Source organism: Stegostoma tigrinum, chromosome 3 (genome assembly GCF_030684315.1).
Source record: "Stegostoma tigrinum isolate sSteTig4 chromosome 3, sSteTig4.hap1, whole genome shotgun sequence".
Taxonomy (NCBI): Eukaryota; Metazoa; Chordata; class Chondrichthyes; order Orectolobiformes; family Stegostomatidae; genus Stegostoma; species Stegostoma tigrinum.
The window spans coordinates 11,074,980-11,091,796 of record NC_081356.1 but is presented as its reverse complement, the minus strand read 5'-3'; the positions used below and the strand labels follow the sequence as shown (position 1 = coordinate 11,091,796).

Here is a 16,817-nt window from a genome sequence, read left to right as displayed (position 1 = left end):
TGCTGTTCAACGTAAAGGAATGCTGATTTCGAGAGGCAGTAGGTTGAAATCAGCAGCAGTTTTTCTTACCTATGTTTGACCTGATGCTATAGGCCTCAGGGAATCTGGAGTCAATGTTGAGGACTCCCTCCTAACGACATTCCTGCAGCCCAATGGCTATGGAATAGTCGATAGGAAGAGCATCTATGAGCCATAAGCCGAAAGCATGTAAACTTCAAAATCAACCCTTTGCATTTGCTGCCTCCTGGTTGGTACCTATATCTACAGATAATTCTTTTAGAAACAAATGAAGTTTTCTCATACCTAATGCTGTGGTATTAGGGCCACTTATTTGGGTTTTATGTTATACAAGTGAATCTGTTCCAAGTAAAGATGAACAAAACATCACTACCTTTATTGCACAACAGTATTACACAGGAGCTTTTATTCAGCTTTTTCAAAGAATGTGAAGCAACAGAATGCCCAAAATTGTGATGCTTTATTTGTCATAAAGTGCAAGAATCAATACATTCTAATTTTTGAAAGAAACCACAACTTTGTAGATTTAAAACCAATATTTTCACCTGCTTTGGGCAGAGCCTGCTCTGTTAATCACAAAGTTTAATTCCTGGAATCAGTCTGAAATTTATAAGCAAATCAATTATTCATTCTCTGTTTAGACAAAAAATGTCCCAGCTTTAGAAATAAATGGTTTCATGGAAAATAGAAGTCTGGTGTCCATGAATTGTTGAATACAGCTCCACGAGTGTGAGCAGTCTGGTCTGAGTCTGCCAACTGAATGAAACAATAACTTATTTTGATGAATCTTTCAAAATCTGAACAGATCTCGGTTTTGAACTAGAACAGACTCTGCTTAATTGAAAATACGTCTTTGAAAAGGTTACTTTGGGTATTCAAAATACTTTTACTTTTAAGGCACATTGTAAATACAGCCAATAAATTATTTCAAGTCATTTCTTGCTCTCTATTTCTCAGCAGTGAGAACATCTGCAGTAACATGAAGAATAAACAGAGGCTGCATCTCCTCGGATTTGATATCTCAAAAAGCAAGTGTTTAAATAAATTCCCATGATTTTAAATCTACCTAAAATAAATATTTTGATTTAAAAACAAAAACATTCTGGGTTTTTAAAAATCTTACTTCATAAGTAACTCAAATCAGTAGAGACGCTGGTTACATGAAAAGTCTGAAAATCAGCAGACAACAGGGTGATGCACATAGTTCTGAAGCAGTGCATTATTTCATTTCTGATTGCCACAGTGTTAATGTATGAAAGTACAGCGGGGTTACACTAGGAGGTAATTCTCTGGTGTCAAATCATATAAATAAAAAGGATTACCTATGTTTCTACAGTAAATCCTAGAACAGCAAGCTTGTACATGCACAATATATCTATGGGTACAACCAATAATCCATTTAGGGATGTACTCAACTGATGGCTTCAAGCTTCAAAGCACACAGCACAAACTGAACTGAAACATAATTCTGCACTGCACATACTGCTACTTTTCTGTCAGACAAATACACCACAATCTGTTCAAGCTACATCTATAGATGTCTGCCATTGGACTTCACACTAAACTTCAATTGGATACATCATCCCATCATATAACACAAAGAAAAAAATGGAGCCACAGCAGAGAATTGGGGACGCCCTCTTGGGTGTATGTAGAATCCATCGGTGTAGGGCGTGAGCTGTAGAGGCAGGAAGTCTTCACAAACAGATTAGACAGTTGTCCGACACCTGGGGAAGATGGGGCCATTGAAGCCCTGCAGTCGGCTTTGCCTGACTAAAATGAACAGTTAGAGTCATAAACAATCCATGATAAAGATCTCACTTGAATAAAGATGTACATTGGTGATAAGGAAGATTAAACAAATGCAGCATCTTACAATATACAGCTTTAATATATAACAATACAATACAGAACATTCACCACACTTTAACCTATAGCTTTTTTAAAAACTTATAAAATGTAACCTTTTTGGCCCTGTGTTCTAATTTTGTCATTTATTTATTATCTTCAACTACAAGCCTCAACAGTTTTTCACTTGTTCTCCTATAGTATGCAATAGTATACACTCTCGTGTATGACAATTTTGCTAATTATAGTACTTTGTCCATACATAGCCACCAAATAATTAGTCCCTCTAAAATATGTTTTTGATAATATTTCACAGTACTACTTGGTCGCAGACATTGTCTGCATCCCAGATTATTGTCATTTTAAAAGTATAACTTGAGCCTGATGTAAAGACATGTAGGTTACAATTTCTCAAACATACTAAATTAGGGAACAGAGTGGGAGTGTTATGTCTGACTATGTTTTGGCAGGACAACTTGAGAAGTCTTTTAAAAAGGTATACAGGATCCTTGGCTTTACAAACAGAAAAGATTTCCCAGAACAGTACAATGATGATAAAAATTTCAGTTAGATTGATTGTGCTGGCAGAAGGCTGAGAACTCAGAGTACATTAATTTAAGGCAATTGGCTTAAGAATCAGAGGCGACATGAGAGGAAAAATTTGTTTGTGCAGTGATAACACAGTGTGGATCTGGAGGAACACAGCAGGCCAGGCAGCATCAGAGGGGCTGGAAAGTTGACGTTCCGGGTCAGGACCCTTCTTCAGACTTTCCTGTTCCTCTGACGCTGACAGGGCCTGCTGTGTTCCTCCTGTTCCACACAGTGTTAACTCTGACTCCAGCACCTGCAGTTCTTACTATCTCTCAGTTTGTGCAGTGAGTTATTTTATTGTGAAATGTACTGCCTGAAAAGAAAATGGAAGCAGAATAAAAAAATTTTAGGCGGAACTGAGTGAACGCTTCAAAAGGAAAAGTTGTCAGTCCTGTGGGAAAAGAATTGGACACTGTGATGAATCGGATAGTTTTTTTTCCGAAGGAGTTGAAATAAAAACAATGGACTAAATGGTTTCCTTTTGTTCCATTACATTCTAAATCTCCTATGCAGCCTCACTGAAGTTTTGAAATTGTTTCTAAAGTGTTTATGCATGGATTTGGACGCAACACTTAAGCTGATGCCTAACCAATAAACCACGGATTCCACACTATCTTTTTTAACATTTTGAAAGGAATTGTCTACCAATTATGTTCAAAGGTGCAATTGCAAAACATTTTAACTTTTTTCACATGTACAATTTTTAACATTCAACATCTTCAATGTAATATCACAAAATATAAATATTACATCACATAGAAGCAATTCTAAACAATTTTCGATTTCAGGTGGAAAAGCCTTAAAAATTTTATTATATTCCTTCTGTTCAATGGCAGCAAATGCAGAATTTTGAAGCATAGACCCGACCCCATTAAGGAACGTATTTTTACTTAACGTTTCCGTACAGTTTTTAACCGACCAAGAGTAGGTCCAGATAAACCTAACATCCACTACTTTGCTATCGGTGTTCAACAGCTATTTTCTTCCTAAGTATGTATTTTCTTTGAATTGGAAGGTGCATTTTCTGTAACATCCACAAAGGAAATGTAAATTTATGTTCAAACAGAAGTTTAATATTTGTCAGGGTGAGGTTTATCAGTGGGAGAGAATGGAACATTTTTGCAACTTGTGCCAGTAAATATTCTTCAGGTTATGGCATGGCGAAATGCTCTAAAAAACTCTTTCCCTGCTATATTCCTTGACTGGAACTGCAGCAAAGTGCCCCGACTGTCCACATGCATTATTCCCATGGTCATGTCTTTAGCATTATGAGCGGTTTCGTGTAGCATTCTTTTCTTACCTAAGATTGCTGCTTATACCTTAACCTGATTGCATATTTGATTCTGGCTACCCAGTGTTGGTAAATCAGTGCCTGGTATTTACGCAGTTAAGTTTTGTTTCCCTAAAGTGTTTAGAAACGATTTATGAGGATGTTGCCCGGAATGGAGGGTTTGAGTCATAACGGGAGGCTGGATAGGCTGGGATTTTTTTTCCACTGGAGCGTAGCAGATTGAAGGGTGGTCTTATAGAGGTTTGTAAAATCATGAGAGGCATAGATAAGGTGAATGGTAGGTGTCTTTTCCTGAGGGGTGGGGTAGACTTCAAGACTATGAGGCTTTTTTTTTAAAAGGTTAGTGGAGACAGATTTAAAAAAGACATGAGGAACAACATTTTTTGTTTGCACAGGGAGTAGTTTGTGCTCAAAATGAACTGCCAAAGGAACTGATGGATGCTGGCTACAGTTACAGTGTTTAAAAGACATTTGCTTAAGTACCTGAATAAGAAATGTTTGGAGTGATATGGGTCAAGTGCAGGCAAGTGGGACTAGTTTAGTTTGGGATTACGGTTAGCACGGATGAATTGGGCCAAAGGGCCTGTTTCCATTCTGTATAACTCTATCTACATTCCAAAATGGATTTAAGAACTTGGTGCCAGAGCTCCCAGATCCTAAATGAAAGTAGAAAGCCCTTAAATGGATCGAATTTATCTAAACCCAGGCCGTGCAGATCCAATTTACGATTAAGGCTTTCCCTCCAGCAATCCAGACAGAGGCAGCAAATAGTATCAAAAACTCAATACCATCCGCTTCCAGCTGAAAACTGCTTCATTCTTTCATATTTTGTAAGATATTGAGAGTCATTTGTTACGTTACAACCATGTTTTCAAGCTGACAGTTAAATAAACGGCATTCTACATCTGACTGAATGATGTTGAATAGTCTTAACATTGTCCGCTAGTATCGTGACTCAACCACACAGACGCAGCCAGTATTCACTAATCAGTAAATAGAGCGTAAATGGTGAGAAGCTGAGAAATGGGTTAATATCTCAGTGAATGGAGTGCATACCTAATTTGGCATTCCTTTCTATTCCACACGTTGGAGTATTTACTAAAGATAGAACAGAATTAGGTTTGAGTCTTGCTTTGGACGAGTAGTTTCCTTATTCAGATGCCAGTGTGGCCACTCGCAAAATATGAAAAATTCTTCATGGACAAAGGTGATGGAATATTCTTATTTTGCTGCACACTTGCCTGACCAGAAGCATTAGAAATGCAGAATTCCACTAAGGCGTGGGAGCACAGGACAAATTTTTGAGACTCCCAACCAGCATGAAATGCTGCTTTCTTGGGGTGTGGACTTTGAGGAGCTAATGAGAATGGGTTTTGTCTAGACCCATTGGGAATGAGCCTGGTCACCTGATGTTGTCCCCATCCTGCATTAGTCAATGTTAGGAGTCTAGTCTCTAAAAATTCACTTTTGAAACAACATAAGGAACGAGATTAACAAAATAACAGATTTATTTATCATATGGCGTAATCTAAATTGTGAGAGTAGGCTTGTGTTAGCATAAGTATGGTGGTTCTGAATGACGTTTAGTGCAAGTTTGTTTTTGCCCTCAATTAATTTCTGTGCGTAACATGCGAATTTGCTCCCATGTGGCCAATTTACAACTCATTAAAAAGACAGCATATATACCAAATACAAATAACAATTTTTAAACTGAGAAAAAGGAAACGGTTGAGATTCAAGAAAGAAGTGCCGCTGCGTCAGAGATAGAATTGCTGATTAATGCAATCGTTTTTAAAAAATATCCAGAACTATAAAATTAGGAAAAATAGTTGTGTCAGCAAGAAAAGCAGAATAAAAAGCAGTGGAGGAGTGAGGAAGGGAGTAATACTGCACTCAGAGATAGGGAAAAGTTGGTGCAGATCCAGCAGAAAGGCAGTGTAAAGCACTGCTGTTTCAATTTAGGAGACTACAACCAAAAAAATACTATATACTTATATCTCCTCCAGTTCCAAAGCTGAGAATCTAGACCAGGAACCGTCTGCTCGATTAATGCGAGCTGCAACAAAAATTGAATTGTTGAGAACAACCTGTAAAATACCACGTTGTAGAGAATCTAAGAAACTCATTAAAAATGCTGAAACGCATAATTTCATTCTTTTAAAGTCTGCAATACCCAGCTGTGTTAGAATGGTATGGCTTCTTTTGATAAAAAATAAGCCACCAAGATTATGTTTCCTTTGAAGTTTTCCAGGAACGGAGGACTCTTGCATTGTGTATTGGAAATGTTTGAATCAATCAGTGACACCTTGCATTTATACCACAAAGAATGAGAGAATGAGGCTTGACTTGAGTAATTACGATGGAGGAGCTGCAAAAGGATTTGTCTTGCCGAGGCATTTTTGCTGCCTAGATAGCATCCAAACTTTAACAAAAGTAATTGTAGATCAAAGTGGATAAATAAATTTCCCCAGCTGTTAGCTCTTTGTTAAAATATATTGTTCCCACCGCTGTCTACTCTAAGCATTCTGACTCAAACTGCCTAAATTCATAATTGATACTTTGCTGTTTGTATTACTCAGATCAAGTAAGTTTTGAAATTAGTAGAAATGATTTTGTAACCTGTGAAAACATTTCTTTCCAAAGGTGAGCAACTTTGAAATTTCCACATATAGCATTAGACTAATGAAAATCTTCACATTGTGTTTAATTCAGCTGGTATTCACTTACATTGTACTAATGCATTCTTCCAGCTGCATATTACATCTGGTGGTGAATGTTTGACAATACTATTCCACTGAAAAGTACTAAGACCCACAAGTACACCTAGAGAATGAGTTGTAGACATGACCCTAAGATGATCGTCCGGGCTGTATCACTGCCTAATATTGTAGTGAATGAAACTTTCTCAAACGGCATGTTAAATGAAAATTCTCTTTAACACGCAATAATCACATTTAATTGCTTCTTTAGTTCTTTGCGGTCAATTAATTTTTGCTTCAGCTTTCAGCTGATACGGATTTATTCTATGAAACTCCTTTCCTATTCTAATTTCAGTCTTCTGGCTTTTAAAACCCTCTTGAATCAACCTATTGAATTATACTTTTGGTTGCTTCTCTCATCTTCCCAATTACATTTGGTGTTCCTTTCTTTCATCTACAATGTCTCTATGTTAAGGTATGATACAAACGCATGTGTTGTTGCTGTTTGAAGATTCCCTGTGCCAAACATTGATCACGTTTGGGAAGACAAGCTGAAGACTCCCTGATGGTTATCAAAGAGTTCTGGCCGTTTGTTTTTACAGTAACTCTCAATGTGACTTTTTCCTCTTGCTTCTTGTCTGTGCTCTGCGCAGTAATTCCAATTGCAGCACAGTCTAGATTTGGAATTCATCAGGAGAGGAACCCTAGATGGAGATCTGCATTCCATAAACTTTCAAACTTTGTAACCATGATGATTATTAGTATCAATCACAAGGTAACTATTATAAGTCGTATTTGAATGGCAACAGGGTGAATTCTATTGAAAGAAAACTGAGATACATTTCACTGTCTTAACAATGCAATATTAATGGATTTTTAAATTGTTTGAATGACAATCTACATTGATAGAATCTGGATCATTAATGTAAGAGATTAATTTAAATTCTTCGTAGTGAAAATATGAACGGTGGCTCAGTGGATAGCACTGCTGCCTCACAGCACCAGGGACCTGAGTTCAATTCTGTTCTCGGGCGACTGTATTTGTGGAGTTTGCACATTTTCCCCACGTCTGCGTGGGTTTCCTCCCACAGTCCTAAGATGTGCAGGGTAGGTAGATTGGCTATGCTAAATTGCTGATAGCGTTCAGCGATGTGTAGATTAGGTGGGTTATGGGGGATGGGTCTGGGTGTCATGTTCTGAGGGTCGGTGTGGACATTTTGGGCTGAAGGGCCTGTTTCTACACAGTAGTGATTCTCTCTCTACATTTAGAAAAACCTTTTATAAAGGAAACATTAAATCCCTGCTGATTCCAATTTGAAAATGGCCCATGTTATTCTAAAATTCTTTGGTAGTTTACATTATTACATTACATGATCCAGATACTAAATTGCATAATAATTTGTAAATCTTTCACAAAAAATAAACATAATATATTTTGAATATTTCTGAGAAATCATAATGTAAACAGTGGCAGTCTCCTTACCAAGGTCATTGTTGCTCATCACTGCATTGGATGCCCGAAGCCTTGGACCTTGCTGAGTAAAATGATAGCCAAACTTCAACAGGGTTGGATTTTGTTCCAACATATTTGCAATTTCCATTTCCACTTTATTACCCAGCTGCTGACACTGTCAATAAAAGAAAGAAATACGTCTTGGATGAGAAAAACCTGCGTTGGTATGGCACCTTTAATGCAGGAAGAACTTGACAGGACCATTACAGACAAAGAGTGCCAGGAGTCACAAAACTATTTCCCTAAATAAGCAACAGAACAGCACACAGTTTCGGAGTGTTCAATAAATGGGTTTCTACCTCCAATGAGGCTCTGAACGCTTTTCATAGCAATGAGAAATTTGGCTGTGCAAAGAGCTAAAATGCTTCCAAAGCCACACTATAACAGGAAAATACTCATCTTACCTGATTATCAATTTTAAGTTCAAGCAATGTGTTATTGTACTGTAGAGCTTTCACTAGAGCCAGGATTCCATTGCCAGTGATAAAATTGGACTCCACATTCAAACTTTTCAATGTTTTGTTAACTTTCAGCATTTCTGCAAACGCCTTGAAAAGGAGCAAAGTACACACAAAAGTATCAAGGAATGAGAAGGATTGAGATTTAGTTGAAGAAGAAGACATGGAAGAAAATCTCCCATTCATGTATCTTGTTCATTTCTTTGAATAAAGTTGTTAGGATGAACTTTAAGTTTTTTTTATCATTGGCCTTTAACCAATTTGAGCATTAATTGTAAACCATTGCTTACGTCTCATCTGGCACTGAAAAGCATTGTTGTAGAAGTTGTTCATTGTGAACAGGAGCTTTATTGCTGTAGTATCAATGTACTAATATATAAAATTTTGGTGATATATTGGTTGGAGAGAAATTCCTAAAGATATTCTCTTTGGAGAATTCCCAGTGATATTTTAGTTGGAGGGCAGCTTCCAGCAATATTCTGGTTGAAAAGAGTTCCCAGTGATATAGTCACCTGAGTAAGTTTGGATTAATTATGGAACACTGGCATGACTCTGTTAAAGGACAATGGTAGCATGGGTAAAGCATTGAGTGACTGTCCGGGAAACAGAGACTAATGGTTAGTGGTTGTTCTTTGGGCTAATGGAAGGGAAAGGAAAATAGGACTTTAAAGCAGGAGGAAGTCATGTGGCCCTTCAGGCTTCTACCATCGTTCAATAATCTCGACATGGTCTCAGCTCCACTTTCATATCTGCACCCTAAAACCCTTCATTCATTTGTCCGTCAAAAATATATTTAACTCCACCTTGAATAAATTTAGAGACCCAGCCTCCATCACCTTCTGGAAAAGAGAATTTCTGACACTATTGAGCGTCTTAAAGAAATAAGTTCTCCTAGTCTCTTACTTAAAAGCAAGACATCTTATCCTTAAACACTGAAGTCCAGTTTTAGTCTCCCACTATTCATAGAGGAATTTCCTAAGAATTGGTAGTAGATCCATAAGTATTTTTGACCTGGACTTGGTTATACAGGGCACAGCTCCAAAATGTGCAAATGACAAAGAGATTTGCAAGTACTGTGAACTGCAGGGAGGAGATTTTAAGAGGATATGAGTAAATTAGTTGAATGGGTGATGAGGCAGATGAAATTTAATGCAAAAGTGTGAAGTTATACATTTTATTAGGAAGAGCTAGGAGAGTGAAAAAAAAGGCTGTAATACTATAGGGAATACAGGGCCAAAGGAATTCTTTGTAATAATTGATGAACTCCAGTCACGAACGGTTGTAAATGAGACCCTGGGTTAAAAATAGAGACATGGAGAAATAAAGCAAAGCTGTGAGAAACAATCTCTATAAAACACTGAAGAGGTGTCAACTAGAGTATTGTTCCAATTCTGGACATTGAAGGAAGGGGATGAAAGCTTTTGAAAGGGATCAGAAAAGACTTTTGGGAATATAGTCAGGAATGAAGAACCTCAAGATTAGAAAAACTGGGCTTGTTCTCCTTGAAGAAGAGAAATTAAATAGGAGATTTAACCTCCTGCTCAGCAAAATGGACTATGTTTTAAATGGTAAAAAATTGCAGCACACTGCTGTGGAGAGGGACTTGGGTGTCCTTGTGCATGAATCGCTAAAATTAGGATTGCAGGTGCAGGAGATAATTAAAAAGGCAAATGGAATTTTGTCTGCCATTGCTCGAGGGATGGAGTTTAAAAACAGGGAGGCTATGCTGCAGCTTGACAGGATCCTGGTGAGGCCACACCTGGAGTACTGTGTGCAGTTTTGGTCTCCTTACTTGAGAAGAGATATACTAGCACTGGAGGGGGTGCAGAAGAGATTCACTCAGTTGATCCCAGAGTTGAGACGGTTGGATTATGCGGACAGACTGAGTAGACTGGGATTATACTCATTGGAATTCAGAAGAATGAGGGGAGCTCTTATAGAAACACATAAGATTATGAAGGGAATAGATAAGGTGGAGGCAGTGAGGTTGTTTCCACTCACAGGTGAAACTAGGACAAGAGGGCATCGCCTCAAAATAAAGGGAAGCAGATGTAGGACTGAGGTCAGGAGGAACTTCTTCACCCAAAGGGTTGTGAATCTGTGGAATTCCCTGCCCAGTGAAGCGGTTGATGCTACCTCGCTGAATGTTTTTAAGGCAAGGCTGGATAATTTTTTTGAACAGTAAAGGAATTAAGGGTTATGGTGAGTGGGTGGGTAAGTGGAGCTGAGTCTCAAAAAGATCAGCCATGATCTTATTAAATGGCGGGGCAGGTTCGAGGAGCCAGATGGCCTACTCCTGCTCCTAGTTCTTATGTAAATCGTGCTCATCAGTTCAAAATCATTAGGGAACTACGAAGTGTTGGTAGACAGAAATTGACAATAAGGATTCAGAACCAGAAGACACAGATTTAATGTATTGAGCAAAAAAAAATTAAAGGTGACATACAGAAAAAACCTCTCTCTACAGTGTATGGAATGGATCTGGAATTCACTGCCTAAAAGTATGCTATAGCCAGATTCAACTAAAAAGTGAATTGGACACGTGTGCGAACAGAAGAATATTGCAGAGCTATGGGGAAAGGGTTGGGGCGTGAGACTAGCTCAAGTGCTCTTGCAGACAGCCAACTTGCACTATGACATCTCAATAGCCTCCATCTGTACTGTAATCATTCGCTGATTCTACTGCAGAAATTCTGAATATATCCTGGCTGGGGAGCAATTCCCAGCAATACACTGGTTATTTTCTGTAACCATCATTCTTGTTTCTACTCACTAGTCATTTTTCAGTAAATTTACCATACTTCAAGCAGTCCTCTCCCGCACACTTTAGTGACACAGCTTTATTTTCACTAACTCATTTATAATTTATCCTGTCTTTCGACATATTGCCAAATCTTGATATTCTCTTAGCTGTGCTTTATTTCGTTCACGTATTTTTACGAAACAGTGATGACACAAAGTTGGTGATACAAACTGACAGCATTGTAGACAGTGTCAATGACAGCATAAAATTACAAAGGGATATTGATAGACGAGGTGAATGGACACAAGTGTGGCAGATAGAGTTCAATGTCAGCCACTGCGAGGATATCCATTTTGGACCAAAAGGGATACTTCAGGGTACTTTCCAGATGTCCAAACAGACTGAGGTGTTGAGGTGAATAGATCTTTAAAATGACACAAGCAGGTGCAGAAAATAATCAAGAAATTGAATGGAATGCTGACCTTTATACTGAGAAGACTGGAGTGCAAGGAGGTAGAAGCTATTCTGCAATTATACAAAACCCTGGTTAGACTCCACTTGGGTACTGTGAGCTGATATGGGCACCACCTCTTAGGAAGGATATATTGACGTTGGAAGGAGTACAATGCAGGTTTACAAGAATCATACCTGTACTTCAGGTGTTAAGTCATGAGGAGAGATCATGCGAATCATGCCTGTTTTCTCTAGAATTTATAATGTTAAGAGGTGATCTGATCAAAGTCTTCAAGATTTTGGCAAGCAAAGACAGGGTATATAAAGATAAACTATCTCCACTGGTTGGGGATTCTAGAACTAGGGGTATAGTCAGAGGATTAGGGCCAGACCATTCAAGAGAAAAAAAACAAAGCGTGGAGCTGGATGAACACAGCAGGCCAAGCAGCATCTTAGGATCACTTTTCTGATGAAGGGTCTAGGCCCGAGACGTCAGCTTTTGTGCTCCTGAGATGCTGCTTGGCCTGCTGTGTTCATCCAGCTTCACACTTTGTTGTCTTGGATTCTCCAGCATCTGCAGTTCCCATTATCTCTCATTCAGGAGGGATGTTAGGAAGTACTTCTACACACAAAAAGGTGGTGGATGTTTGGAACTCTTTCCACAAATGGCAGTAGATGCTGGATTGGTTGTTAATTTTAAATCTGAGATCGGTAAATTTTTGCTAAGCAGTGATAGTATGGGATATGGGCCAATCACAGGTGTAGGGAGTTAAGTCAGAGATCAGCCATGATCTTACTGAATGGCAGAACTGTCTCAAGGTGCTGAAAGGCCTATTCTGATGCAAGTGTGAGAGCCAAAGCTTATTGTACCATTCTGCTGTGACGTTATACAGTCGGCATTTTAAGGTCATACATTCTGCCCTTATTTTTGTGCACTTTAATGGTATTAACAGTTAACTAGCAAACTCACCGCAATGCGGCAAGTTGAATGGGTTGAAGCATTTGAAGAGTCACCTTGCAAGTGCAGGAGGTGGTGTTGGGTGAAATTGAGGGGTGGTGCCCCCACTGGCAGGTGAATGTTATTACAGTGTGAGGAGTTTACATTACCCATTTCTATTTTACAAAGGTGAAACACTGGGGAAGCTGGATACCTGAAATATAAACAGAAAATTCTAGAAATATTCAGCAGGTCAAGCAGTGTCGTTAATCAAAGAAACAGCGTTACATTTTTAGGTCAGTATCCTGAAGGTTCTGATGGAAGGGGTTAGACCTGAAATGATATTTTCTCTCCACAGGAACTACTTGACCCACTAAGCGTTCCCAGCATTTACTGTTTATATTTTCAGTTTCCAGTAGAAATACAGAAAGAAGCTTATGATGGCTAAAGATAACAAAGTACACACATAAAACTTTACAGATACATTATAGATGATGGTGCACACTGCATGTGTTTGAATGTGTGTAATTGTTTTTGATTGAGATATTTGAGCTAATCAGTGATTAATATAGCAGAAGATTGTGTTTTTTTAAAATAATTAGTCATTTTGGCTGAATTAAACAACTGAAAAATTAAATTATATTCTGTTTAATTGTGGTTAGTTATAACATAACTTATATAGGATATAAAGCTTTATGATCCTTGTCAAAAGTAAGGTCTATGATTTCCTTGACCAGCAAAAATCCTCTGATGAAGGGTCTAGGCCTGAAACGTCAGCTTTTGTGCTCCTGAGATGCTGCTGGGCCTGCTGTGTTCATCCAGCTCCACACTTTATTATCTTGGATTCTCCAGCATCTGCAGTTCCCATTATCTATGATTTCCTTGCTGCTCTATGAGTCAAGCGAATGTAACAAAGGCTGGCAAATGTGAAAATGCTTTTGAAAAGGATGTAGCTTTAACTTAAAGACACAGCTATATTTTGGTTCATGGCTTTCCTTATATCTTATATACAGATATATGTGTATAAGTGTATGCAAATATATTACTTTGCAATTCGGTTCTGAAGTGAGTCTTGTAATTGTTTTGATTTCCCTCAATGTAACAATTGGTACATTTTGGTGATAGTTCATTACTGGGTGGTGACATTGTGTTCTGTAGGCAATTGCACAAATGGCTTCACCAAAAATGTCTTACCAAAGATCGAAATAAGAAGGACAAACTATCATAAAAGCGATAATCTTACAAACTGATTGACATGCAAAAGAATGAATCAGGAGGCAAGAGGAAGTAATATCTTTGAGATGCCAATAATTTTAAAGAAAAAAATCAGGAAGTGGGCAAATCAAGATTAACGATGAACTGTGTACACACTAAAAGCTAGTTAGTTAGAGTTCAGGAAGCTTTTGATGATGTACAGTGGATAGTGGTTGGGGGTGGAGTTTAACAAGGCCTCGGTTTGAATAATTCAATGCACATAAAGCAAGACCAAAGACAGAAGAACTTCAGTCAACAGAACAACACAAGAGATCTGCGCCCAGTCAAACTATGTCATGAACTGCATCCCAAAGTAGATGGACTGCAAAGCTATTGCCTTTATTTAGTATTCTTTATTTTGTACTTGATATGACAAACTTAAATAAATTCTGTAAAACTCCTGAAAATGTATTTGTATCTGTGATTAATTCTAAAACTAATCAGCATTAGTAAACTTTCAGATTGGATCTAAAATTAAACTCCAAAATTTTACAAAATAATCACAAATTACATGTCACAAATATTTTTAAGCTTATAGTGTAGAAACATATGTATTTTTCATTCTCAGTGTGAGGATTCACCCACCCTAATTCATCACAATTCAACATTTCAATTTCCTTTTCTTCCTTTCTCTCTCATGTAATTCTCTGGCTTCTCTTCAATGCATGAATGGTATTGAAACCAACCACCCCAAGAGTTTCCAAATTCCACATTTCCAATAACTGTCTGAGTAAAGACATTTCTTCAAAATTTCCTTATTCACATTACTACATTTATGTTCCCTAGTTTTGCACCCTGACAAGGAAAAACATCTCTTCTTACAGCTACCTCATCAAACCCTTTTAGAATTTTACAGATCTCTATCAGGTCATGCAGCAGACTTTTTCTATCCGGATAAGAGTCCCAGATAAACAGTAGGTAGATACGCTTAGTTACAGTATCATTTCGTAAATCCTTTTCCTACCTTCTCCAACTTAATACAAAGACCAAAACTGGGCACAGAAATCTTGGATCAGGCAAAACTAAGGCCCAAGATAATAAAATGTGAGGCTGGATGAACACAGCAGGCCAAGCAGCATCTCAGGAGCACAAAAGCTGACGTTTCGGGCCTAAACCCTTCATCAGAGAGGGGGATGGGGTGAGGGTTCCGGAATAAATAGGGAGAGAGGGGGAGGCAGACCGAAGATGGAGAGAAAAGAAGATAGGTGGAGAGAGTATAGGTGGGGAGGTAGGGTGGGGATAGGTCAGTCCAGGGAAGACGGACAGGTCAAGGAGGTGGGATGAGGTTAGTAGGTAGATGGGGGTGCAGCTTGGGGTGGGAGGAAGGGATGGGTGAGAGGAAGAACAGGTTAGGGAGGCAGAGACAGGTTGGACTGGTTTTGGGATGCAGTGGGTGGAGGGGAAGAGCTGGGCTGGTTGTGTGGTGCAGTGGGGGGAGGGGACAAACTGGGCTGGTTTAGGGATGCGGTGGGTGAAGGGGAGATTTTGAAACTGGTGAAGTCCACATTGATACCATTAGGCTGCAGGGTTCCCAGGCGGAATATGAGTTGCTGTTCCTGCAACCTTCGGGTGGCATCATTGTGGCACTGCAGGAGGCCCATGATGGACATGTCATCTAAAGAATGGGAGGGCGAGTGGAAATGGTTTGCGACTGGGAGGTGCAGTTGTTTGTTGCGAACTGAGCGGAGGTGTTCTGCAAAGCGGTCCCCAAGCCTCCGCTTGGTTTCCCCAATGTAGAGGAAGCCACACCGGGCACAGTGGATGCAGTATACCACATTGGCAGATGTGCAGGTGAACCTCTGCTTAATGTGGAATGTCATCTTGGGGCCTGGGATGGGGGTGAGGGAGGAGGAGGTGTGGGGGCAAGTGTAGCACTTCCTGCGGTTGCAGGAGAAGGTGCCGGATGTGGTGGGGTTGGAGGGCAGTGTGGAGCGAACAAGGGAGTCACGGAGAGAGTGGTCTCTCCGGAAAGCAGACAGGGGTGGGGATGGAAAAATGTCTTGGGTGGTGGGGTCGGATTGTAGATGGCGGAAGTATCGGAGAATGATGCGTTGTATCCGGAGGTTGGTGTGGTGGTGTGTGAGAACGAGGGGGATCCTCTCTGGGCGGTTGTGGCGGGGGTGGGGTGTGAGGGATGTGTTGCGGGAAATACGGGAGACGTGGTCAAGGGCGTTCTCGATCACTGTGGGGGGAAAGTTGCGGTCCTTGAAGAACTTGGACATCTGGGATGTGCGGGAGTGGAATGTCTTATCGTGGGAGCAGATGTGGCGGAGGCGGAGGAATTGGGAATAGGGGATGGAATTTTTGCAGGAGGGTGGGTGGGAGGAGGTGTATTCTAAGTAGCTGTGGGAGTCGGTGGGCTTGAAATGGACATCAGTTACAAGCTGGTTGCCTGAGATAGAGACTGAGAGGTCCAGGAAGGTGAGGGATGTGCTGGAGATGGCCCAGGTGAACTGAAGGTTGGGGTGGAAGGTGTTGATGAAGTGGATGAACTGTTCGAGCTCCTCTGGGGAGCAAGAGGCAGCGCCGATACAGTCATCAATGTACCGGAGGAAGAGGTGGGGTTTGGGGCCTGTGTAGGTGCGGAAGAGGGACTGTTCCACGTAACCTACAAAGAGGCAGGCATAGCTGGGGCCCATGCGGGTGCCCATGGCCACCCCCTTAGTCTGTAGGAAGTGGGAGGAATCGAAAGAGAAGTTGTTGAGGGTGAGGACGAGTTCCCACCACCCAAGACATTTTTCCATCCCCACCCCAGTCTGCTTTCCGGAGAGACCACTCTCTCCGTGACTCCCTTGTTCGCTCCACACTGCCCTCCAACCCCACCACATCCGGCACCTTCCCCTGCAACCGCAGGAAGTGCTACACTTGCCCCCACACCTCCTCCTCCCTCACCCCTATCCCAGGCCCTAAGATGACATTCCACATTAAGCAGAGGTTCACCTGCACATCTGCCAATGTGGTATACTGCATCCACTGTGCCCGGTGTGGAAACCAAGCAGAGGCTTGGGGACC

General features: G+C 40.2%; 1 protein-coding gene across 4 annotated transcripts in view; it reads right to left on the bottom strand.

The window, feature by feature from the left end:
- Nucleotides 1-442: 442 nt before the first annotated feature.
- tmod1 (tropomodulin 1) overlaps nucleotides 443-16,817 on the bottom strand; it is an 89,498-nt gene continuing 73,123 nt past the window's right edge. For 2 of the 4 annotated variants that reach the window (XM_048527994.2, XM_048527990.2), the window contains exons 8-11: nucleotides 8,365-8,508; nucleotides 7,931-8,075; nucleotides 5,740-5,804; nucleotides 443-1,791 (exon numbers count right to left, since the gene is read on the bottom strand). In XM_048527994.2, the coding sequence (XP_048383951.1) occupies nucleotides 5,740-5,804; nucleotides 7,931-8,075; nucleotides 8,365-8,508 (354 nt within the window). In that variant the 3' untranslated portion in view covers nucleotides 443-1,791. Of the gene's footprint in view, nucleotides 1,792-4,804; nucleotides 4,847-5,739; nucleotides 5,805-7,930; nucleotides 8,076-8,364; nucleotides 8,509-16,817 lie in introns of all 4 variants that reach the window. The other 2 variants (XM_048527992.2, XM_048527991.2) reach the window with 2 other exon arrangements.